This window comes from Halichondria panicea, chromosome 6, assembly GCF_963675165.1.
Source record: "Halichondria panicea chromosome 6, odHalPani1.1, whole genome shotgun sequence".
Taxonomy (NCBI): Eukaryota; Metazoa; Porifera; class Demospongiae; order Suberitida; family Halichondriidae; genus Halichondria; species Halichondria panicea.
This window is the reverse complement of record NC_087382.1, coordinates 2,902,425-2,928,139: the sequence shown is the minus strand read 5'-3', so window position 1 is coordinate 2,928,139 and position 25,715 is coordinate 2,902,425. Positions and strand designations below refer to the sequence as shown.

The 25,715-nt window shown below is 40.8% G+C and overlaps 4 protein-coding genes across 10 annotated transcripts; 3 read left to right on the top strand and 1 right to left on the bottom strand.

Annotated features, from left to right (window-relative positions):
• Window positions 1-118: 118 nt before the first annotated feature.
• Window positions 119-4,552, top strand: LOC135337403 (uncharacterized). 5 transcript variants are annotated; one of them, XR_010395095.1, is made up of 9 exons: window positions 119-313; window positions 437-762; window positions 822-969; window positions 1,017-1,221; window positions 1,279-2,064; window positions 2,121-2,187; window positions 2,473-2,951; window positions 3,061-3,163; window positions 3,853-4,552. XR_010395095.1 is itself a non-coding variant. In XM_064533335.1 (5 exons), the coding sequence occupies exons 3-5, from the start codon at window positions 2,514-2,516 to the stop codon at window positions 4,479-4,481; spliced, it is 1,170 nt and encodes a 389-aa protein (XP_064389405.1). In that variant the 5' UTR covers window positions 1,592-2,064; window positions 2,121-2,187; window positions 2,473-2,513; the 3' UTR covers window positions 4,482-4,552. The 5 variants fall into 5 exon arrangements, 2 of the variants coding, with proteins under 2 accessions (XP_064389405.1, XP_064389404.1); XR_010395094.1 differs by having other exon boundaries at window positions 2,121-2,386; XR_010395093.1 differs by having other exon boundaries at window positions 1,279-2,386.
• Window positions 4,553-5,251: 699 nt separating this feature from the next.
• LOC135337399 (uncharacterized) lies at window positions 5,252-13,011 on the top strand. Of its 2 annotated transcripts, none has more exons than XM_064533330.1 (11): window positions 5,252-5,424; window positions 5,543-5,998; window positions 6,096-6,198; window positions 6,367-6,923; window positions 7,373-8,319; window positions 8,452-8,954; window positions 9,028-9,130; window positions 9,375-11,769; window positions 11,911-12,383; window positions 12,473-12,560; window positions 12,963-13,011. In XM_064533330.1, the coding sequence occupies exons 5-8, from the start codon at window positions 8,244-8,246 to the stop codon at window positions 9,965-9,967; spliced, it is 1,275 nt and encodes a 424-aa protein (XP_064389400.1). In that variant the 5' UTR covers window positions 5,252-5,424; window positions 5,543-5,998; window positions 6,096-6,198; window positions 6,367-6,923; window positions 7,373-8,243; the 3' UTR covers window positions 9,968-11,769; window positions 11,911-12,383; window positions 12,473-12,560; window positions 12,963-13,011. The 2 variants fall into 2 exon arrangements, with proteins under 2 accessions (XP_064389400.1, XP_064389401.1); XM_064533331.1 differs by having other exon boundaries at window positions 5,543-6,014.
• A 1,169-nt stretch (window positions 13,012-14,180) lies between these two features.
• LOC135337401 (vacuolar protein-sorting-associated protein 25-like) lies at window positions 14,181-15,814 on the bottom strand. The gene is made up of 5 exons (XM_064533332.1): window positions 15,551-15,814; window positions 15,381-15,434; window positions 15,167-15,255; window positions 14,842-14,917; window positions 14,181-14,406 (listed from the first exon to the last, which is right to left on the bottom strand). Exons 1-5 carry the CDS (start codon window positions 15,774-15,776, stop codon window positions 14,279-14,281), a joined length of 573 nt encoding a protein of 190 aa, XP_064389402.1. The 5' UTR covers window positions 15,777-15,814; the 3' UTR covers window positions 14,181-14,278.
• Window positions 15,815-15,955: 141 nt separating this feature from the next.
• LOC135337398 (solute carrier family 15 member 2-like) lies at window positions 15,956-24,727 on the top strand. Of its 2 annotated transcripts, none has more exons than XM_064533329.1 (21): window positions 15,956-16,101; window positions 16,211-16,243; window positions 16,345-16,391; window positions 16,922-17,006; window positions 17,515-17,656; window positions 17,813-17,899; window positions 18,266-18,456; window positions 19,026-19,106; window positions 20,187-20,278; window positions 20,432-20,515; window positions 20,579-20,668; window positions 20,865-21,031; window positions 21,733-21,952; window positions 22,199-22,342; window positions 22,407-22,453; window positions 22,525-22,674; window positions 23,006-23,051; window positions 23,106-23,171; window positions 23,294-23,425; window positions 23,937-24,044; window positions 24,319-24,727. In XM_064533329.1, the coding sequence occupies exons 1-21, from the start codon at window positions 16,056-16,058 to the stop codon at window positions 24,580-24,582; spliced, it is 2,322 nt and encodes a 773-aa protein (XP_064389399.1). In that variant the 5' UTR covers window positions 15,956-16,055; the 3' UTR covers window positions 24,583-24,727. The 2 variants fall into 2 exon arrangements, with proteins under 2 accessions (XP_064389399.1, XP_064389398.1); XM_064533328.1 differs by having other exon boundaries at window positions 23,288-23,425.
• Window positions 24,728-25,715: the final 988 nt, after the last annotated feature.

Genomic DNA, 25,715 nt, shown 5'->3' with positions numbered 1-25,715 from the left:
GCTTTTGACCGTATGTTGATCTACATGTAGATTTATCTATTTAAAAAGCAATCGCAAAATATTTATTAGGCTAGGGTGCGGCTAATTCGAATCCAGGCGTGTATCGAGGCTAAGAAGGATGGATGTGGATGAAGTGTTTGAAATGGTTACAAGTGGTATGACCCACGAAGATATAAGTAATACACTCAAGACCCGCTTTCCAGGAATAAGAGGCTTCTCTGCAAGAAGTGTTCGGCGATTCTGCTCTGAAAATGGCATTCATAAACCAGATTCTGCTCAAGTAGATGCTGTAGTCGAATGTGCTGTTACTGAAGTAAGCTAAACGTAGTATAGGGCTTAATACTAAGAATATTACCGTAGCACCGGAGAATACAGTCCATGTGCGTAATTAGCTAAGTACCACAAAAAACATTTCTAAATTAATTATGACTTGCAGGTTGGACATGTGTATGGCCGGAGAATGTTAAAGGGTGTGCTTGAGTCTAAAGGTATTAAGGTATCTGAGAAAAGAGTTTCAGAGTCCTTACAGAGAGTGGCCCCTTTGCAATATGATCAGCGGCGGAATGACACCTTAGACCGTACTAATCCACTGCAATACTCGGCTCTCCACTTTGGGCATAAACTTCATATTGACCAAAATGAAAAGATCACAATGTTTGGTGCTACCCACATAGTTGCAAGGGATGGATATTCAGGCAAGATAATTGCTTACTGTACAATGCCAGTCAAGAACAATTTGGCTATATACGACAGTATTTTGAGGTATTGTTCAACTCATTGAATAATAGTTACATCAGTAACACGTATAATTTCCATATCAGGTCATCTACTAAAACGTATGGTCTTTGGAAGCAAATTCGAGTCGACCATGGAAGAGAATTTTATCTTCTTTTGTATGTACAAGAAGCACTTCGTTGTCGTGTTGGCCCTCGGGATATTCTTCCTTACGTTCAATCTCCTTCAACAGAAGTAAGGGTACTGATATTGCTTACATGCATTAACTTTTCTCTCTACAGAACCACACTGTTGAACGCATTTGGGTTGAAGTAAATTCTCGTATTAACTACCCCCTAAAGCGACACTTGATATCAATGGAAGCTACTAATCTGATTAACATGAGTGATGAAACTACAAAATTTTGTGTTTCGTTTGTTACGTGCAATGTTGCTTATCATGGATTATCATTGTTTGTTGCAGCTTGGAATCATCATTCTATACCAGGTAAATGTAATGACATTATTATTGATGACACATGCGCTATTATAATATGTGATACAGGTCGAGGAGTACCCAATCATTTGCAGGTGCAGCGTTATGAAACTATACCCATTCCAGATGGGGAAGTACCGGGTACTGATGAAGCTGCAGATGCATACCGTTCTCAAGGTGGTCAGCTAAGAGAGTTTGGACTTTTTGGTTGCGATCCACTCAAGGATCGACAGGATCTAATTATGAAAAGGGAGCAATATTTCCTCTCTCGCTGTCGTTTTGGGGACATCTTTAGTAATGTGGTATCAGGAAATGGACAAGCATATTCATATGCAATTGCTGAGTTCATTAGAATAACGAACTCTCTAGAAGCTTATCTATAGTCTAAGAGCCATTTTACTTGCTCATAATCCCTTTTCTATCTATGGTCTGTGTGTCTGTTCCAGCTGTAACTGCTCAACGGTTGCAATGCGACGAAAACTAACAGCTTCTAGCCACGTTCTCTTGGATTTTGATTCGTGGATTAGCAAACTAAAGCTTCTTTCTCGAGTTATGGCTAGTTTGACTCACATTGAAGGCTGTTGCAGTCTCTTCAGAATCTTTCATAGCATCATCTGTCCGCACATACTTTCTATTCAACATATGAGTTAGCCTTGCACTAAAGCGCTAGCTTTTTGTTAGCTACAAGACTCAGAAAATATCTGTTAAAACAGCTAGCTAGCAGTAGCCATTGATCTGTTTGGACACACCCTTTATTATTCCTGTGGATGTAATGCGCATGCGCGCTCATTCCCCACGTGTGAGAAATCCAGATCCAGATCCTCCTGGCAGAATCATCTTTGTCTTGAGGGCCTGGTAAGCCACAAAACACTACCATATAACAATATAGATAACAATATGCATGTACACAGGTCTGATATTATATACACTGAACTACAGATCCTGGAAGAATCAATTTTCTTCTTTCTTGAGGTCCTGGTAAGCCACATAATACAATAAATAACAACAATAGATGCATGTAAATAAGTCTTTTCTTCTCAGTGACTTTATATAGGTAAGCTAACTTTAATATAAAATTCATTATAGAAACTAATATAACACTCTAATACTTTTGAGCGAAAGCAAAAACATGGCGAGAGGCATTAGCACAGCGCCAGCTTTAACACTAGTTTTTCAGGTAATGATGTATATAATTTTCATACATATACTGTATAATTTATTGCCCATGCATTGTTTATAATTATAAATACTTCCCGAACACAGGCACAGCCACTAAAGGTCCCCTACTCTACACAGTCCAACCAATGAGCCAGTATTCTTGCAACCCGTACATTGTTGGACCTAAACAACTAGTCTGTGCTCTCTACCAGCAAGGGGGTCTATCCAATCACACCATCCGCTGGTTTAGAAGGTCTAACAACTCCGGTATATTTAATATTGAAACAGTGCCGATAAATGAAACCATCTCAAGCAATAAAGAATATTTAATCTCAACACTTCCACTAAAAGATGTAATAGAAAAAGAAGGTCCGAGTGATTATTGGTGTCAGGTCGGAGTCTACGGAGAGGCTAATTCGACCTATGAACCCAGTGCAGTGTTTAAAGTGCTACCCCCTGATGTGTATATTGGTTACCCCCCCTGTACGCAACTCTCCATGTCTCAGCAGCTCTCAATGTTTGCTGTCAATGGATCGCTTCTTATGCCTGTGGGCATCATCGAAACCTCCCCCTCGAGTGAGCAGGTAAACAGGATGTGTGGGTGTATGTGTGTGTGGGCGGGTGCATGTATGTGTGGGCGTTAGACATGCACAATTGCTATTATTGCTAGTGTAATTATTTCCCTACATGCAGGATCTCACACTGGTCTTGATAGTGGGTATAGTCATCTCCTCATTCTTTGTTGCCCTTCTCTCCTTGCTTATCTGTATATCCTGCTGTGTTCTGAGATCAAAGAGTGAGTCATAATGGCAGTTTACATTTAAAACAGCTTAGCTAATAGTCGGGCTCTCTAACTAGAGTTCTGTCATTTGTCCAAATTCAACGATCCTGAAAACTTAGAAGAAGCCCGTTCAGATGGTGCTCAAAATTTCAAATGTGTATTACAGAATAGGCCAATTCCCTATAATAATTATATAGACACTGTTTAGGAAGTTTCTATAGTTTCTAGTAGAACCCTCACTACGTTCGGGATACTACAACTAGCCCTTTAGGCTTCTAAATCATGTGGAAACTTCCTAAACAGTGTCTAAGCATTTTAGATCATAGCAACCATGAGTCTCTCTAGCCAATCAGATTTGAATGTTCTTCTAATCTTTGCTACATGATTTTCTAAGTGGTTTACATGAATTTCTAAGTAAGTACATGTACATGATTTTCTAAGTTGGATAGAACACATCCAATCAGATTGCAGTATTTATGGCTAACATAATAAAAAGACTATAGTCTATATATAGCCCATGGTATTTTGTAAAAAACGAACCCAAAAATAGACTCCAGTGATTTTAATGCATCATCTGAAAGGCCTCTCTCTAAGCTTTTAAAAAATCAGAAAATCAACGTTATTGGACCAACGAAACTAAAGTTATGCCCGTTCAAAGATGCTCTATTTAACGCTACATCTTATACATTGTTTTTCATTTATAGGAAAGCTATCATCTGAAATTAACAATATAAACGAACCCATTCCATCGCTGACAGTCATCGGTATCCATGGCAACGAACCCTTGCAATCGCTGACAGCCATCCATATCCATGGCAATGAACCCACCCTCCCTCAAGAAATGGAAAACTTGGAAGATTACGTTGACGTTGGTGCCGAGGGAATTTCCCCCCTAGACCACCCCTCACTAGCTAATAATACAGACCTTGCTCATCCTCAAGACAACACTATAGAGATTCATTATCGCGCCATTGATGCTGACGGAATGGACAAAAGTGAATACACAGATCGCCGAAAACCACCCCATATTTCTCCCAAACCTAGAGGAGTCAAATCTCAATCACTGAATTGTCAGCGACCATTTGCAGTAACAAGAATTGGTGATGGTGAAACATCTAAACAATATAAAAAACCGCTACCACCACCGAAGAACAAAGACGAAAATAGAGCTCCTACGCTCAAGGATGAATCACTGCTTCAATCTCAAAGAATTGAGCAACCTTCTAAACACTCTTATCAGGAGCTCAGTTTAAACACGAAGGATTATACGGAAATGTACACATGTCCAGCAGAGCTATCTGCCAGCTCTGACAGCATTGTGTATGCTAACTGAATTAACTGTTGACTCTTTTTGGTATCGTAAGTTTGTAACTGTCATGTATGACATAATAATTAATTTCAAAGTGCAAGGGTAGATGTAAACCAAGTAACAAATCTGTATTAGGCAGGCACTCATGATCTGTTCCAGGAATCTGGTTTCCATTCATTTCCTGTGTTGCTATGGTTGCATGCATGGTTGTGCGTGCAAACAAGGGCCTTTGAAGTTAAGTGCCCAATTATGGAGTCAGGTTTGCTGGTAAGTCCTTAGCGTACATTCTATTTAACAGCTGAGAGATGGTCTTAAAGATAATTTATTTATATGAATTTCTTGCCTGTACACAATGCGACCGAATGTGGAGAATGTGTTTTCAGTTAACAAAGGTTTTGTGTAAATTAACCACTGTCAGATCAGAGGAGGTCCGACATGCGTGCACGAATCACTACAAGTGCTAGTGTATTTGCCTGAACGTTAACGGGCGGGCGGGCGGGTGGGCGTGCGTGCGTGCGTGTGTGGCATTGCACCAAAATAGCATGCATATGTAGTAAATTAAGCTGTATGCATGTATATATAGCATCACTAATTTTAAGATATGATATAATATTACGCTTTAGCTGGAACTTCTAATATTACGCTTTAGCTGGAACTTGTACTTGTGGTCTCCCTGTCATATATTGGAATGCAATGCATGCATGCATGGTTCTTGTCAATACATGCATGTATATGGTATGCAGACTTTTGTCTCATACTGGAATAGTTATGGGGGATTTTGGGGTGTAGGGGGAATGGGGAGTTAGCATAAAAACGTCAGCACAAGCAACTACACAAACAGTTATTGCAGCTATATCTGAAAGAATAGACCAGTTGCACACAGCACAAGATATGGATCTCAACTTCTCACTTTGCTTTGCAGTTCTACTGGTTCTACTTGTCTCCATAGCTTCTGCTCAAGATAATGGTAATTGACATGCATGCAGATTATGACTTTTTTACGTGTACCAGTATATGTATAGTTATGCTACACATAAATTATCTTCTATACTATAAATACTCCCCCCCCCCCCATGCACACACAGACACTAAAGGTCCCCTACTCTACACAGTCCAACCAGTGAGCCAGTATTCTTGCAACCCGCACAGTAATGGATCTATACAACTAGTCTGTGCTCTCTACCAGCACGGAGGTCTGACCAATCACACCATCCGCTGGTTTAGAAGCTCTAACAACTGCAGTAATAATTATTGTAAACGAAGCTAATGCAAGGAATGAAGAATATTTAGTATCAATATTTTATCTAAATAATTCAATAGAAGCGGATTATTGGTGTCAGGCTGGAACTTTCGGAGAGGATAATTCGACCTATGAACCCAGTGCAGTGTTTAAAGTGCTACCCCCTGATGCGTATATTGGTTACCCTCCCTGCACAGGACTGTTCTTGTCTCAACAGGTAACCATGTTTGCTGGCAATGGATCCATTCTTCCACCTGTAGGTGATGACACACCCACCACTGTGGGCCCCTCCCCCTCGCAGGTAAACAGGATGTGTGGTATGTGGGCGGATGCATGTATGTGTGGGCGTTAGGCATGCACAATCTCGTTTTATTGCTACATGTAATATTTACCTGCAGAATATCTCAGGGGTGTTGATAGCGGGTGTAGTCATCTCCTCATTCTTTGTTGCCCTTCTCTCCTTGCTCATCTGTATATTCTGCTGCGTCCTGAGATCAAAGAGTGAGTCGTTAAATTAGTGGCAGTAGCAGTATTATAATTATTCATTGTTTTAGGATTTCACCACTCTCTATTATACTTAATTGCTAAATAGCTCAGCGTACATATTCCCCTCAGGCTTAAGGTGACATATGATGCTCTATTTAACGCTACATGTGCATTTATTTCCAGGAAAGCTATCGACTGAAATTGACATTATTCACAGTACAAACGAACCCTTGCAATCGCTGACAACCATCGATATCCATGGCAACGAACCCACTACCCCCCCTCAGGAAATGGAGAACTCGGCTGGTTACGTTGACGTTGGAGCTGAGGAGATTCCCCCCCTAGACCATCCCCTACGTACATCACTAGCTAATGGTATGGACTCTGCTCATCTTCAAGACAACGCTATAGAGATTTATTATCACGCCATTGATGCTGACGGAATGGACACCAATGACTACACAAATCTCCGAAAACCACCTCCTATTTCTCCCAAACCTAGAAGAGTCAAACCTCAATCAGTGAATTGTCAGCGAGAATTTGCAGTAACAAGAATTGGTGATGGCAAGACATCTAAACAATGTAGAAAACCGCTACCACCACCGAAAAATGAAGACAAAAATAGAGCTACTCTCAAAGATGAATCGCTGCTTCAATCTCACCAACCTTGTGAACAAGAGTATCAGGAGCTCAGCTCAAGCACGAAGAATCGTGTGGATATGTACACATGTCCAGCAGAGGTATCTGCTAGCTCTGAGAGCATTGTATATGCTAACTGAATTGTTTTATCTCCTGTTGACTCATATTTTTGGTATTGTAAGTTTGTAACTGTATACGTGTCATGTGAGACATAATAATTATACACTTAACAATTTTCCAAGTGCAAAAGGTAGATTGAAACCAGCAACAATCTGTATTAGGCAGGCACTCTATTATCTGTTCCAGGAACCCGGTTTCCATGGTTGCATGGTTGTGCGTGCGAACAAGGGCCTTTGCCATCAATTATGGGGTCAACCCTTAATTATGTCTCGCTTTTAGTGTGCATTCAATTTAACAGTCGAGAGATAGTCTTAAAGATATATCATTTTCAGTCTGATTGATTTGAACACTGAATTTAATTTCTTGCCTATACACAATGCAACTGAATGCGGAGAATGTATAACAAAGGTTTTGTGTAAACCACTATCAGGTGTGATAAGGGAAAGATTTCGACAACTTTGGAACCAAGTTTGCTCAGAAGAGAATATTTCAATGGTGCTGGTGGAACTGTGAATTGACCAGCAAACTGGGACAATCCTATTGGACAATTGTGGCGGATTGTCGGGTGTCACCAAGGCAACCCAAAGAGGAAAGTTAATTGATTACAATGTGAGCGGCTCTTAATGACATCGATACAAGAGGTATATTTAAACACTACCAAGCAGTAATATATTGTACTAGGCCTCATTTATGCAGACGTATTACCAGGAGTGCATGAATACTTCCTGCATGATGTCATGTCTTCCTTATATACCTGATACCAGGAGTGCATGAATACTTCCTGCATGATGTCATGTCTTCCTTATATACCTGATACCAAGAGTGCATGAATACTTCCTGCATGATGTCATGTCTTCCTTATATACCTGATACCAGGAGTGCATGAATACTTCCTGCATGATGTCATGTCTTCCTTATATACCTGATACTATCATATGCAGGTAGCATAGACACTAATTTATAGTATCTATGCATGTAGTACGCTTCCAGACAGCAGTGATTTTATAAATTTATCAGTTTTATGTGCACCTTGTTCCACCTTTTAAAATTTATCCTTATTCGCATTCTGTGTGTGTATATGGCATTGCACCAAAACAAAAGCTATAATTATATGTAGCATCGTTTTGATAAGCATGATATAATAGTTACGCTTTGGCTGGGACTTGCATGTACTTGTGGTCTCCCAGTAATTATACTGGAATGCATGGTTGCTTTAGAGCTGCATAAAACTGTGACAGCACAGCAAAGTAACACAATTATTGTAGCTATAGCTGAAAGAATTGATCAATTGCACAAAAGATATGGATCTCAACTTCTCACTTTGCTTTGCTGTTCTACTGGTTCTACTTGTCCCCATAGCTTCTGCTCAAGGCAATAGTGAGTGCCTATGTATGTACAGCTTATAACTTTTCTACGTGTGTGTATAGTTATGCTACACATAAATTCTCTTCTGTACTGGACCAGGTATCGTATGTAAATACCTCCCCCCCCCTCCATGCACCCACACAGACACAGCCACTAAGGGTCCCCTACTCTACACAGTCCAACCAGTGAGCCAGTATTCTTGCAACCCGCACAGTAATGGATCTATACAACTAGTCTGTGCTCTCTACCAGCAAGGGGGTCTATCCAATCATACCATCCGCTGGATTAGAAGTTTCGGTAATATTGAAACAGAGATGATAATAAACGAAACTAATCCAAGCAACGAAGATTATTTGATCTCAATACTTCAACCAATAGAAGCGGAAGGTCCGAGTGATTATTGGTGTCAGGCTGGAGTCTACGGAGAGGCTAATTCGACCTATAAACCCAGTGCAGTGTTTAGAGTGCTACCCCCTGATGCGTACGCTGGTTACCCTCCCTGCACAGGACTGTTCTTGTCTCAGCAGGTATCAATGTTTGTTGGCAATGGATCCATTCTTACACCTTTGGGCATCATCGGCACATCTACCACTATGGGCAGTACCGACACACCCACCACTGTGGGCCCCTCCCCCTCGAGTGAGCAGGTACGTACGGTGTGCGTATGTGTTTGTGTGGGCAATACACTCTTTTATTTTGCTACATACATTTTCTCTACAGGATTTCCGACTGGTCTTGATAGTGGGTGCAGCCGTCACCTCATTCTTTGTTGCCCTTCTCCTCCTGCTCATCTGTATATTCTGCTGCGTCCTGAAATCAAAGAGTAAGTCATCAATAATGAAAGTTCATTTTAGGATTTTTAAACTTGCTAATAGCTCAGCAATATTATGCATAGTCTTTTGTCAATAACAGGCCCAAAATAAACATAGACTTTTGATTTTTAACACTTCATCTGGAAGGCTAAGCTTTCAAAATCAACTTTATTAGATCAACGAAACTAAAGTTATGGCCGTTCAAATATGCTCTGTTTAACGCTACATGCAAAAGTTGTTGTTTTTCCTTTCCAGGAAAGCTATCAACTAAAATTAACCTTACAAACAAATCTTTGCAATCGCTGACAGTCATCGATATTCATGGCAATGAACCTACCACCTCCCCTCAGGAAATGGAAAACTCGGATGATTACGTCGACGTTAGTGCTGAGGGAATTTCCCCCTTAGACCACCCCCTACGTACATCACTAGCTAATAGTATGGACTCTGCTCATCTTCAAGACAACGCTACAGAGATTTATCACACCATTGATACTGACGGATTGGATGAAAGTGACTACACAGATCTCCGAAAACTACCTCCTATTTCTCCCAAACCTGGAGAAGTCACATCTCAATCAGTGAATTGTCAGCAAGCATTTGCAGTGAAAGGAATTGGTGGTGGCGAAACATCGGAAGAACGTAGAAAACCGCTACCACTACCAAAGAATAAAGACAAAAATGGAGCTCCTAATGTCAAGGATGAATCGCTGCTTCAATCTCAGCAACCTCATGAACAAGAGTATCAGGAGCTAAGTTCAAGCACTAAGGATTATATGGAAGTACTGTACACATGTCCAGCAGAGCTATCTGCTAGCCCTAGCTCTGAGAGTGTGTATGCTAACTGAATTGTTTTATCTTTACTGTTGACTGGTATTGTAAGTTGAGTTTAGCAGTTTATCAGCCGTATCCATTCATTTCTTGGCAGAGTATTGCTATGGTTGTATGGTTGTGCATGCAAACAAAGGCCTTTGAAGTTAATTGCCCTCAATTATGGGAATCAACCCTCAAATTAATTGGCTTGCTTTATAAGTCCTTAGTCTTATTGCATTAAATTTAGCAGCTGAGATATATAGTCTTATAAGCTATCATTTTCAGTCTAAATATACCAAATTATTACCTTTATATTGCTCAAGTGTGGTCAGACATCAAAGCGTTGCACTATACTATAGTACTGTTGCGTCCCTGGAGGTAATCAATATCATTCAGGGTATGATCAATATACGTACCTGGATGATATTGATTACCCAGAATGCAGACCGATTCAACCTAAAGCACCACCCACCACCTATTAGCTTGCATTGTTTTTATAAGAAACTGGAAAACTGTGGCAAATCCTAATGCAGTAGGGTAGAATCCTGCAATTTTCAATTGATAGGTAATGATCCTTGAAAATTAATTATTCCATGCACAATCAGCAATAAGTCCGTCATACTCTTGTGCTGTACAGCTAATACAACTCTTGCCCTCGGCGTGAGTTGTATTAGCTGACATCCCTATTGCATGAGTTATAATAACCTATACAGTTAATCTAGCTAGATACCGTATATATAGCGGGTCATTTTCGAGGGACAAAATATTCGTGGTTCAGCAATATTGAGACATTTCTTGGTAATATTTTTTTGGTTGCTGCTTGCACTGCAGGTAAAGGTAGGCAAGGTTTCTTCATTCGTGGGTAAACTATTCGTGTTCAGACTTTCAACCACGAAAACCACGAATATTTTTCCCCACGAAAATTACCCGATATAGCAGTAATGAAGATGTCTTATCAGCTAGTGTATAATTATGCTAATAACCCTTCTGCATGCACAATATAATTATAGTGAAATATGAGGAGCAAGGAAATACAATTACCAATGGAACCAGGGTTTCTTTTAGGATTTTGCCAAGCGAGTGAAAATTTGGGCTCCATGTTGTATTAATTAATGAGGTTGAGAATAGGAAATTTAGCTCCAAGTAGGTGACAGAATATTTTAAGCGTGTGAAAAGTCATTGGCCAGCTCACACTAAAGTAAACCTTGAATGCATAGCTATATACAAGTGCTATACAACTAGACGGAGCTGAACTTCCTTCAGTTTCTTGTCAGCAGCTATTTTAAGCCCTGGTTGAGCTGTTTGAACAGCCAATATTTGTGTTATCAAACACCTTATAAGTTTACCATTTGAGCCCCATGTTCCGCCCTAAATTTCCTTGTTCGCATGTACCTACCAAGTATTCATACCCCCCACCCCCTCGATCTGTGTGTGTATGGTATTGCACCAAAACAAAGGTTATGCAGTATTATATATGTTTTTGCTTGGCTGACACTGTACTGCATGTAGACTCCATATGCTGACTGGGTGTGCAGAATGTTAGGGTGTGGAGAATGGGAAATTTTAGAATTGCATAATACTGTAACAGTATAAGCAACGTATATACACAAAGTAACACAGTTAATTGTAACTATAGCTGAAAGCATAGACCAGTTGAACACAGCACAAGATATGGATCTCAACTTTTCACTTTCCTTTGCGGTTCTACTGGTTCTACTTTTCTCTGTAACTTCTGCTCAACATAATAGTAGGAGTGGATCAAGTACTCCTAATGATGGCAAGAGTCCATCAAGTACTCCTGATAATAGCGAGAGTCCATCAAGTATTCCTGATAATAGTGAGTGTCCACAGCTTATGACTTTTAATGATGTATATAATTTTTTTCATTGGTACATATCGTATATATCTCTGCATACAGTCGTAATATTGCTCATGCATTGTAATACTTCTCCCACACACACACACATGCACACTAAAGGTCCCCTACTCTACACTGTCCAACCAGTGAGCCAGTATTCTTGTAACCCGTACATTGTTGGACCTAAACAACTAATCTGTGCTCTCTACCAGCAAGGGGGTCTATCCAATCACACTATTCGTTGGTTTAGAAGGTCTAACAACTCCGGTAATATTGAAATGCCAATAAATGAAACCATCTCAAGCAACGAAGATTATTTAATCTCAACACTTTCACTAAAAGATTTAATAGGAGCAGAAGGTCCGAGTGATTATTGGTGTCAGGTCGGAGTCTACGGAGAGGCTAATTCGACCTATGAATCCAGTGCAGTGTTTAAAGTGCTACCCCCTGATGCGTATGCTGATTACCCCCCCTGTACAGGGCTGTCCTTGTCTCAGCAGGTATCAATGTTTGCTGGCAATGGATCTATTCTTATGCCTGTGGGCAACATCGAGACACCTACCATTGTGGGCCCCTCCCCCTTGAGTGAGCAGGTGAATAGGATGTGTGGGCGTGTGTGTGGGCGTTATGCATGCACAATCTCCGTACACGTTTTATTGATACATCTAATATTTACCTGCAGGTGATAGCGGGCGTAGCCATCTCCTCATTCTTTGTTGCCCTTCTCTCCTTGCTCATCTGTATATCCTGCTGCGTTCTGAGATCAAAGAGTAAGTCGTCCAATGATTATAATGGCGGTACATTTTCATTGTTAGGACTCCACCCACTATATAATTGCTAATAGCTTAGCTTATTGCCTTCAGGTAAGAAATATAGGACTACTTCTTTTGAAAGCACTAGAGTTGCTCTGTAACTAGAGTTCTGTTCAACGATCTTAGAAAGAGCCCGCTCAGATTGTATGCTCAAATCTCAATTTTAAAACAGGCCATAATTCCTATTTTTGGCATGGGCTGTAACAGGTCCAAAATCCAAAATAGATTTTTGGATTTTAACATATCATCTAAGGCCTCTTTCAAAACATCTCAACGTTATTGGACCAACGGAACTAGAGTTATGGCCGTTTAATACTCTATTTAACGCTACATGCATAAGTTGTTGTTTTTTATTTACAGGAAAGCCATCAACTGAAATTGACCTTATTCACGATATAAACGAACCTTTACAATTCCAGACAACCATTGATATCCATGGCAACGAATCTACCACCCCCTCTCAGGTATTGGAAAACTCGGATGGTTACGTTGACATTGGTGCTGAGGAGATTCCCCCCCTAGACCACCCCCTACGTACATCACTAGCTAATAATACGGACTTTGCTCATCTTCAAGACAACGCTATAGAGATTCATTATCACACCATTGACGCTGACGGAATGGACAAAAGTGACTACACAGATCTCCGAAAACCACCTCCTATTTCTCCAAAACCTAGAGGAGTCAAATCTCAATTAATGAATGGTCCGCGAGCAGTAAAAAAAATTGATGGTGACAAATTATCAACAGAGCATAGAAAACCACCACCACTAGCGGAAAAAAAAAAGAGCTACTAATGTCAAGGGTGAATTGTTCTCTCAAATCTCAAAGAATTGAGCAACCTTATAATTATGAACAAGAGTATCAGGAGCTAAGCTCAAGCACTAAGAATCGCATGGAACCGAGATATCTGAGAGTATTGTGTAACATAATTATTAATGCTAACTGCTAAAAAGTATTTTATCATATTTTTTTTTTACCGTTGACTCATATATAACTCATATAACTCATATATAATTATGTGTTTTAATAAACTATACATACTTTAAAACACATAATTATATATGTATAACTGTCATGTGAGACATATTATACCCTTACATTTCAAAGTACAGGAGTGGAAGACCGAAGACGTTGTTTATGCAAGCAACAAATTTGTATCAGATTATAGGCACTGATATCTTTTTGGCCTCGTATAATAATGTTCCAGGAACCCAGTTTTCATGGTCAGTGTACATTTTAGCCAAACATTTTTCTTCCTTTAATAAGGGAGTAATTTTGAAATGAAAACACCAGCCACCATGCATGCACAGACAGTAAACAAAACTACCTTATTTCTTTCTTGTATGCAGCAAGTAGAGTCTAGCTCATCAGTTGATCCTCTGTCTTCACCGCGTGCTCTCTCTCTGGCCAGTCTCTCGTGGACTTCTAATAGCGTGTTTTTGTTAATTGCAGAACAACTACAATTAATGGCGTAAGCATAAAGCTAGTTAAATGCTAACAATACATACAGTTGTGCCTCTGGGCCCATAAGTAAGGATTAAGTCTGTTATAGGCAACAACTGAAGTTGACATCAATTCAAAAGACAATTGCACCAGACTAAACTATGTTAAGTACAAACAAACAAAACAGAAACGCTCAATAAAAGAGTTGACTAGAGTCAATAATGTCCTCGCTATGAGAAGAACTTGACTCCTGCGTCAGAGCCATCAGGATTATCTCCTGGTATCAGTTCTGCCTTGCCCAGTCGGGACAGTGCTTGTATGGCTCTCTTTAACATCCACACCTCCATACCATAGAACTCTGCATGTATGGGAGGAACAACACAGCAATGAACCACTTGTACAGAGAAGCGAGAATGACCGTACATCAAGTGAAATAAACGGCATAGCTTAGCAGATACTGGGAGTTTACAGTGTGCTGAATGTTTACCAAGTGGTGACTATTTTTAATCTTGAAACACAAATGTGCTTGTCCTAACATCTGGTAAAACTAGGCCTAAGAGGTGGTTATTTTTGTTACAACACTATCAACCATAAATGTAATGTACATACTGTGTCACTACAGTGGAACCTCTGTTAACAACCATCTCTGAATAAAGGCCAGCTGCTATGTAACGACCAGGCACTCTGGTCCAAATGAACAGTTTGTGTACAAAACAACCTCTCAACAAAGGCCACCTCTGTATAAAGGCCAAAATATTGTTCCCCAAAGGTGTCTGTTATAGTACCATTGTACCTTGATCAGTGGTGTCTTCTCCAGAATGCATTTCATACAGTGTACACACACTGGTGCTCAATCCACTGTCCTCAGCCTGCATGGAGGAGGAGACACACACACACAAAGAGGAGGAGGTCATGTATAACTTTTACTAGATATCATTCTGTATATAGCTCTAGACAAGCCCAATCACACATGATAATTATGCTCATCAAAGTTTTTAAACGGGCACACACAAACTTATTCAGCCTCTAATTAACATAATGCTCTGAACACACACTACAATTATAGCTACACTGTAATGGTGCAATATACACACAGATAGTGTAGGGTCAAGTCTCACCCATTGATAGATGAGCTGACCCCATTCTTGAGGAGTCCTCCACATGACCAAGCATCGGTCTTTCTTACCATCCTGCCATTCAACATTTCCTGAACATAGGACACACACAAGTGTTTAATAGTAAAGTGTTCCATACACAATGTAGATGATTGTGATCACATCAGCACAAGACCAATTTCAAGTAAGTAAACAAAATATCCTCCACAAAACACACCTTTAGACTCCAGTGTTTCCAGTACAGTTCGTATTGCCTCTGGAGATAGCCTACCTATTGAAACGCTAAGGAAACATATCACTTGTATACCATGTACCATACATATAGAGAAACCACATTGTCTAGCTAGTTCTTATTTCTATAGTACGTGTGAGTATGGCTCAGGATACGATTTATCTTTGAGTTGCAAAACAGTGGACTTGATTGTGAGACTTCTGTGAGGTCCATGATATAAGTCTTGCTAGCTCTGTAATAGGCCAGGATTAGATCACACCACGCCTCCAACTGCTTGATCCGAGTGTCACTGTTGGGCTGGATAGTGAAGAATGGTGGAAACTCATACTGCCACGGCCATTCAAAGCCAAGAGGACTTGTAGACAAACTATTAATTGACATTGTGTTCGTTTCTAATTAGAACGCACCATAATTATACACTCTAGAGACAATCCGCGTTTTAACCTCGAGATAACGTCATTGGGCGACTTGATGACGTCATATGCCAACATCAAAGCTGCAAGGCCAGCCCCACCCCTCTTTCAGGGGAATCCCCAAACTACACCACTAATGAGGGCGGCTTGTACTGGGAGCTTAGTTGTTTTGATCATATGACTTCTTTACAGCTAAGGTAGCTAGCTATTCATTCTAACTAGCTAGCTGTAGTGAGTGGCCATTAAAATGGATGATAAAGGGAAGAAAGAAGAGACCAAGTCCTTACTAGATGGTGAGGAGTAGATGATCTGTCTTTAAATTTACTGTATAATAATTGTAAAAATTGAACTTTATCACCTTGCACACACAACATGTTAACACACTGATACCTCTCTGTGCAGACGAAGATGACACGTTAACACCAGATGACAGTGGTGAGTGGGCGTGTGTGTGCAGTGCGGTCGATGTGTATACCACAATTACTACCACAACGAGCTAAAAATTTAATTACCATAATTTTATTCACACACTTCAGATCGCGGAGTGGTTGCTCAAAAGAGTGGTGATGTGAAGTCAAGCAAGGTAAGCAGAGTCTACTACTACATGTTTGATATTGAGCGTGAATTGACTGTGTACAATGCCAGCCATAATTATGTTGCCCCTGGTTACTTAGCTGTGTAGCATCTGTTATGATAACTACGCATGTGTATATATCACCATACACTGTGGCTGGCCGTACACTGTGGCTGGTCGTACACTGTGACTGGAAGTTGTGTGTACGTGCGTGCGTGCGTGCGTGTGTGTGTGTGTGTGTGCGTGCGTGTGTGTGTGTGTGCGTGCGTGTGTGTGTGTGCGTGCGCGTATAAACTGGAAACAGTGTTCCTTTGTGTGTGATGTTGCTCTTGTACTATATGGTTTCAATAAGGATGAGAGTATTTCCCAGTATAAGAAAACAAAGACATAGAAAATCCATTTTAATACCGTCATGCACAGATTGTATTACAACCACTGCACTTGTTTTTAGTTAGTTTTCTGTTAGTCTAAATAATGTACGGCACCTCATTTTGCTCACATGGTAACCATGGTAACTATCTCTGAAATTTTTCCTGCAGTGGTGGAAGTTCAACTTCCCATTCTCCGTCCTCTTCATCGTTGGCAATGAGTTCTGTGAGAGATTCTCGTACTATGGGATGAGAGGTCAGAGTTCACCGTGTGTATTTAGCGGATAATAATAATAGCCGAGTTGGTATTGTAAATCGAAACCATCTGTTGTAAACTAAAAGTGTGTGTATTGATTCTACACAACCCGCCCCCCCCTACAGCAGTCCTGGTACTATAATTATGTACTTTGCACTATGTTAAACGTAGCAACGAGATATAAAATTTTTATAGCCTCTGGTGTTTGAAACTAAAGTCTATTAAATTTTTGCATTTGGTTTGGCAGTTGTGTGGTCAATCATATGACTTGATCCATTTATGCTCTTTTATTGTGGTTTTACTGTTGAGCAATTCTCTGTTGCAAGTGCGCTGCAATCCACTCACTGTAACTTTTAGATAGAAGCGCTTTTTAACAAGGAATCCAATGGTATATGAAACTTTGAATTTCAGAAGTATGACAAAGTTATGACAACTTCATGGAAGTCCAACTCAATATAAATATAAGTGTTGTGTGTATTAAGCCTCACCCACCCCACCCCTGTTACAGCCGTCCTCGTGTTGTTCCTGGTCAAGCAGCTACAGATAGATGAGAACTCCTCCACTGCTATCTACCATGCCTTCATCATGCTCTGCTATCTATTGCCACTCGCTGGGGCACTCATAGCTGACTCATGTCTAGGGAAATACATGTACGTGCCACCATAGCATAGTATAGCGTTCTGAGTACATGAGTACATCTCTGTATCTGCTAATAAATTAATAGTGTTCCTTTCATTAAAGTTCATAATTTGAGATATTTGCTAATTTGGTGATACTCTAACCCTGTGCTCAATTTTTTTATACAGGACCATCCTGTCGCTGTCGCTGGTGTACGCTGTTGGTAATGTCCTCGTGTCAGTCTCTGCCATACCATTCTCGCTACCAGCTGAAATGTACACAACAGAAGTTGCTAGTAGTAACGTTATACGTTTTGTGACTGTGTAACTAAGTATTGTAATATACCATTGGGTTCCTTGTTAAAAAGCACCTCTATCTATATATGCTTTAAGCTTCAATCAGCTAAAAGTTAGCATTTCCCATGTAGAAGTCCCAGGCATACTTGTCCACCACATAAAGCATAAATAAAGCCATAATTTCCAGGGCCGAACAAAACGCAAATAAACTTTTAGTAGGATCAACTGTAGCACTTGCTATTGTATTTGAGGCGTTTAAAACTAACCCCCCCCCCCCCACACACACTACCCCCAACACCCTACCCCCCACACACACACTACCTCCCCACACACTACCCCCTGCAGAGCTCTGGCTGCTATAGGCCTGATAGTGATTGCCATGGGAACTGGTGGTATCAAACCCTGTGTGTCCGCATTCGGAGGAGACCAGTTCAAAGACGACCAAGGAGACAACCTCCGAAGGTTCTTCTCCATGTTCTACTTCTCTATAAATGCAGGCAGTGTCATCTCAACCCTCCTCACTCCAGTGCTGAGAAGTAAGTCACTCTGAAAGTTGTTGGAAAAAGGCATAGACCTGTTTTCAGAGCTACACGTAACTTTGATGGTCCATTGGGAACATTCACGTTTAGTAGCTCTTTGATAGTGCTACAATATGGTGTGCTTAGATCAGCAATTTATTTATTTCCTAAATTGTCCATTTTCTGGGAGAAAGCGTGGGTGTTTTGTCAGAATCAGACCTGTTTTCAGAGCTAACTTTAATTGTTCATAACTTGTGTTGGGAATGTCCAATTTCCAAACTAAAAGTTGTATTTAGTAGCTGTTTGATAGTGCTACAATATGGTGTGCTCATAAGTAAGTCATTCTGTTTCAATGGCTGTAGCTTAATGAGCTATTAGCACGAGTGATTAGCACAAAGTATTGTGAGTATGCAGGTTTTGATATACATCTAAGTACAGTGTAATACAATACAATTAGTCACATGCTCTGCATGGGATAATTCTGAGCACAGTAGATATTGTTCTGTACATTGCAATAAAGTAGATTTCCTACATGACCGTGTGCATGAACTATAATTATTATGATATTCTCTTCTCTTCTCTTGCAGATGATTTGAATTGTTTTGGTACTTGTCAGTGCTTTGCCCTGGCCTTTGGTGTACCCGCTGTCCTCATGGTGATATCACTGGGTGAGTGTGTGTGTGGTGTGGTGTGGTGTGGGCGTGTGTGTGTGGTGTGCCACTGAGTGTGTGCACGTGGTGTACTATGTGTGGAGTACTTTATACAAGCAGCGGGATCAATGATTGAGCACATTCCGGCAATTAGACATCAATTAACTTTCCCGTCAGTAATCTGAGCCACTCTATTTCATTTAAGCACCATTAAACTTACTGAATTGTGCTAATAACTTTTTTCGTATTAATATGGCACTGGGCTTGTTTTCGAATAATAGCCGCGGCTAGAATGCTTTTAAAACTGCAGAGAACTGCATCGTAAGCCAATAGTATGGTTACTCATGCAATAAGAGATATGCAAGCAAAGCATCCAAGCAATTTAATAAAGGAGTTAAGATCATGGTCTTTCTTCAGGGATATAGTCTCTGGCTCTACATCATTCTTCTGTACGCTCCAGTAGTTTTGCTATATGCGATCGACATAATATTTCCTTATGTCATTGGAATTGTGAATAGAAAGTCAGTGAATAAGCCAGTTACAGCAGCTTGGAGAGCCATCATTGACATCACTTTGATTGGGGGACTTAAGAGTGACTATTGAAGATGGCAAGAAGCGATACTCTTTGTTTGGGTATCCAGTCACTTCAGGATATGTTCGAGCTGTTGGAATGTTCGCAATAGCATTATGGATATCTCTGCTAGCCACTTTCTGGTTGAATTTTATAATCAAGGTTACAGAAGAATGTAGGAATGGAATTGACTGTTTCTTTTAGATAATTGTCGAGATGTCGATGGTGTCAATGAAGCAATCCAATGTTATAAATTTCAGTTTGACTTTATTAATGGAGCTGGTACAGCAGGAGGTCTACTCGCGATAACCGTAATGATTCTTTACGGATAACTGACTGCACAAATGTGGCTTAAAACAAAGAGTGCCGTTTTGAAAAGTGAACAGAAGAATTATTGCACGAGTAACACTCAGGTTATACGATTGATCTAACTTATATGTATGTATGTAGCAACCTGATTTTATTTATAACCCCCCCACACACACACACGCCCACACACACACACACACGCCCACACACACACACAGTCATCTTCATAGCAGGCACAAAGTTCTATGTCATCAAAAAACCCAAGAGAGAGCACGCTGCTCTCTACCTGCAAGTGCCCGCCTCTATAGTGGTCAGTGTGTGTGTGTGGTGTGGGTGTGTGTGTGCAGTGTGGTGTGGGTGAGGGTGAGTGTATGTGGTGTGGTGTGGACGTATGTGTGTCGTTGTGTGTGTGTGGTATGGTGTGGGCGTGTGTGTATCATTATGCTGGGTGTTACTCACACAGACTGCAGTTTATCGGAGAGGTAAGCTCGGACGATCTGATGATGAGCAGAAACACTGGCTACAATATGCCGTCCCTAAATACAGTGTAAGCCTGTATATAATAATAATGATGTGTGGACCTTCAGAAATCTCATTCTCCCACACACAGGTGAAGTTCATGGAAGATGTGCGACTGTTCCTACGAGTGCTAGTGATGCTGTTACCACTGCCTATATTCTGGGCTCTATTTGACCAACAGGTGAAATATTGTATTGTATGGCTAATTCTGAAAAATAGGTTTTTTTGTTTAAATCAAAATAGTTATTGCTGACCAACAAAGCCTCTATACACCCACACACACACACACACACACACACACACACACACGCCCACACATACACCCACACACACACACACACGCCACACACCCACACGCCCCACACACACACACACAGGGATCACGATGGACTCTACAAGCCACCAGAATGAATGGAAAACTCGGAGCCATTACCATACAACCTGATCAGATGCAAGCACTCAACCCTGTTCTCATTCTAGTCTTTATTCCAATATTCGAGATTGTGGTTTACCCTCTGTTTGGAAAATGCCGTCTACTCAAAAGGTTATTTTGAGATGCATTATATTATACCGTTATTTTCGTAAGGTGGAAATTTTCGTATTTTTCAGTATCTGAAAATTTAAACTGCGAAATTATTCTACTTAAATAGGTTTAATGTTACTTCCTGAGCTGTACGAATATTTAATTGGGTAGTTTGTATGAAAATTTGGGCAACAAAAATTACCTGCTATATAGTATGTTATGAGTACAAATGGTGATACTGTACATGTGACAGTAACAGTGCTTCTTTCCTACTATATACATGTACATGTAGCTAATGTACTAGTCTTGTTGTTAGCGTACATGTAACTTGAATTCCGTTTGTTCAATTTCAACAATTTTATGATTTTCTGAAAGCTTAGAAAGAGACCTTTCAAATGGTGTCATCAAAGTTCATATTTGAGAAATAAAAGTATTTGTCAATTTGGCCGTACCATGAATAATAGCCCATGGTCCAAGGCCGAAAAATGACAAATTAGGGCCCCAACGAAGTTTTGGATTTGATTACATCATTTGAAAGGTATCTTTCTAAGCTTTCAAAAAATCAACAAATTTTGGAAATTGGATCAACGGAATTCAAGTTATGGCTGTTGAAAGATGTTCAACTACCCCCCTCTCGTTAAATCAATGGTTATGTATATCTAATAGTATGTATACCTTGCTAAATTAATGCTTGTACATGTAATCCGCCCACACACACACAGGCCTCTACAGCGCATGGTCGTTGGCATGGCGATCGCTGGACTAGCTTTCATAGTGGCTGGTGTTGTTCAGATATCGGTACAAAATGCTGCCATTAACCTCAAGGCAGGAGAGTCAAAGCTAGTACTGGTCAACACATCCCCTCAGGACATGCAGTTGAGCCTCACTTCAATGGAGGGAAATGACAGCGTCTTGTACTCTTATAACTTGACGCAAGGGGAGGTACGGACTCGTCTGTGAAACCTTTGTAGCCTCCAGCATACTGTTTTGCTAGGAATGTAGCATGCTATAAATTTATTACATTAGGTTAACTAATAATTTATGTAGTTATTTCTCGTAATTCTGTAGAATTTCACGCAATTGCATATTCTAACATAACTTTGTATTATAATAATTATAGCCAGTTACTACCCCCCACCACCTCTTATACCCCCCACACTCTTACCCCCCACCACTCACCCCCCACAGAGCCGTGTAACTCCTCCATTGGCCGTTGGCTACTACACTCTCAACGGGACTGGTATACAAGATATAGACCTTGACCTCTTGGAGCAGAACATCACTCAGATCGTGTTTGCACTGAACAACACTGGCAGTATAGTCCCCATCATGGTGTGTGGGCGTGTGTGTGGATGAGTGGGCGTGTGTGTTACATATTTGATTATTATTTATGCAGAGTGAGTATGAAGATGTACCGGTCGATGGTGGAATGTCCAGTATACAGTGAGTACACACACACACCATCCACACCACCCACGCCCACACACCACACACACACACACACACACACACAGGATTGTGAGCACACTGAGAGGGGGTAGGGTGCTGGATGTTGTCCTGGGATATGATGGGGACTCCCCGGGAGAATGTGCCGATACATCATTCAACGCCCCCGCACTCACATCTCTAAACTCCTCAGAGAGGAAGGAGATTGACGTGGGCAGGTGAAGCACGCGTGCTTGTGTGTGTGGGTGTGTGGGGGTGGGGAAGTGAGGCACGCATGCTTATAACTATCAGAGCGTGCTTATAACTATCAGAGCGTGCTTATAATCAGGAATTTACATATTATTATCCCAAATTTCAGCTGTTTTGGTAGCTATCTTTGAGAGCCCGTAATTTATGTTCAGACTGTCCAATTTCAAAACTAATTGATGCATTCAATAGCTCTCAGAATTACCTTTCCAATGGTGTGCTTGCCGAAATACAACTTCTGAGGCTTATGTCCATTTTGTTATGCATTTTCTTATCATTGCTCACGATCTTACTTCATTACAGGTATCAGTATCGCATCACTGAACTGGGCACTTCTCCCAACGATACGGTATGTACCCCCTCCACACATCACACACACACACGCCCGCCCACACACTTGCAGATTGAAGGGACCCTTTCGAGAGATTTCCTAGGAGGAGCAACATACACACTTATAATCAGCCAAGGGGTGGGTGTGGTCAGAGGGTCATAATAATAGTGACTAGAAATTAATCTTTCAAGCATTATGTTATAGTTATATCCCGCCCACACACACACACACACACACCCCGCCCACACACACACACACAGTTGAACGTGACAGTGGTGGACGTGGACGCCCCCAACTCTGTGTCCATGTTCCTCCAGGTTCCCATGTACGTGCTCATCACAGCTGGAGAGGTCATGTTCTCAGTCACAGGGTTAGAGTTCGCTTACTCACAGGTGATGGTTGCTAACTGTAACTAGTAAAGATTTATTGACCGAACATTCTGTGCTTGTGGGATTGTTTAAAATTTAACGGTACTAAAGTTATGGCCGTTGAAAGTTAATATGGTTCAGTGACTCTTTCAGCGGCCATAACTTGAATTCCGTTGATTCAATTTCAACAATTTTATGATTTTCTGAAAGCTTAGAAATAGACCTTTCAAATGATGTGTTCAAACTTCATATTTGAGAGATAAAAGTATTTGTCAATTTGCCGATACCATGAATAATAGCCCATGGTCCGAGGCCGAAAAATGACAAATTAGGGCCTCGGTGAAATTTCAGATTTGAACACATCATTTGAAAGGTATTTTTCTAAGCTTTCAGAAAATCATAACATTTTTGACATTGGATCAACGGAATTCAAGTTATGGCCGTTCAAAGAAGTTCAACTCACACACACACACACACACACACACACACACACACACACACACACACACACACACACACACACACACACACACAGGCCCCTATCAGTATGAAGTCAATGTGTCAAGCTGCTTGGCTTATGACGGTTGCCTTTGGTAACCTAGTGGTCATCATCATAGCAGAGGCAAAGATCTTCGAGGATCAGGTACTAATCATGTATGCAGTCAGTAACACTAATAGTTGCTGCATGCATACAAGTGTGTACCGTAATTGATGTAACTACAGCGCCACTTAAGAAACTCAAAATTTATAGCACCATATATATTCATGTACATAGTCTCGCAAAAATAATTTCTGGCGCTGTAATTACATCAAATACGGTAGTGTACAATAATTATTACCTTGTCCTGATTTCTCTATCTATCGTAACCCTCCACACACACACACACACACGCCCACACAACACCACACACACACAGTCAATCGAGTTCTTCTTTTTCGCTATTCTCATCTTTGCCGTCACCATCATCTTTGCGATTATGTCGTTCTTCTACAAGTACGTTGACCCCGCCCAGATAGCACAAAGCGACCAATCAGATGAAGATGCCAGTGGTGGGGGTGGCGGAAGCGACGAATCGAGTGCTCTTATTCTAGACAAGTCTGTAGGGGCAGAGTCAGAACAAACCATCCCCTCAGGGGGTAGTGATTTAGATTTAGATTTTGGAACTACTTCAGAATTCTGAGAATGGAGTTTCCGTGTATTGTCATGTGATTATATCCCATTGTGTACATGTAAAGTGTGCGAGTTCTTATAATTTTAATTATAGTTAGTTTTGTTGGCCATTTTTTCAACACATGTTATTACTTGCACTTTTAGCAATTATTTAACCATGGATAACGAGTGTCGCAAGCTGCGCTGTGCTAATCATGCCATGTTATGCTTTCGCTCAAGAGTGTTATTAAAATTACAAGTTAGCTTACAAACTCACTGACTTGTTTTGCATGCATGCTATATCTATCAGGCTGCATCTTCAGTGCGGCCTGAGATGGAGGCTAAAAGATTCCCTTCCTCCTACGTTTTTGACTTGTTGCAGTTCACCCATGTAGCGTGTGGGTTATAAACCGGGGCTCCGGAGCTGTAGGTGGGTGGCCGGGAAACTGGTCATTCACTTTCCTGTAGTCTTTCATTGTGATAGTCAACAGGTCTCCTGTAGTCTTTCATTAGATCACAGCCCTCCTGTAGTCTTTCATTAGATCACAGCCCTCTGGCCTGTAGTCTTTCATTGTGATAGTCAACAGCCCTCGGCTACAGTGGTAGTTTTCTTTTTATTTATTTTTTTATAAATATTGTGAGTGACAGAGGCTGAGATATGGATAATGTGAAGCTAGAGTTCAGACAGAGAGTCCGCAATGGTGAGGTCCACGAAAGCAGCTATAGATGGCCGTTGATGACTTCGAAGATAATTATAGCAGTCTACACGACACACACAAACACATACAAACACACACACAAGTCTTTCATTAGGCAGTAGTTCCCTACTGTCTTTCATTAGGCAGTAGCAAACGGTTTTTTCCCATGCTGGATTGTTTTTTATGCATGCATGCGTACACTAGTAGCGTAACAGGATGTGTGCCTAGAGTACTTTTTGGAAAGGAGCGGATGATGCTATGAAAGATTTTGAAGAGACTGCAGCCTTCACTGTCAGTCATAACGAGAGAAAGAAGCTTTAGTTTGCTAATCCAGGAATCAAAATTTAAGAGAACTTGGCTAGAAGCCTATAGAAGCTGTTAGTTTTCGTTGCATTGCAACCGTTGAGCAGTTACAGCTGGAACAGACACACCGTGAGACAGACAGACAGACAGACACACACACACA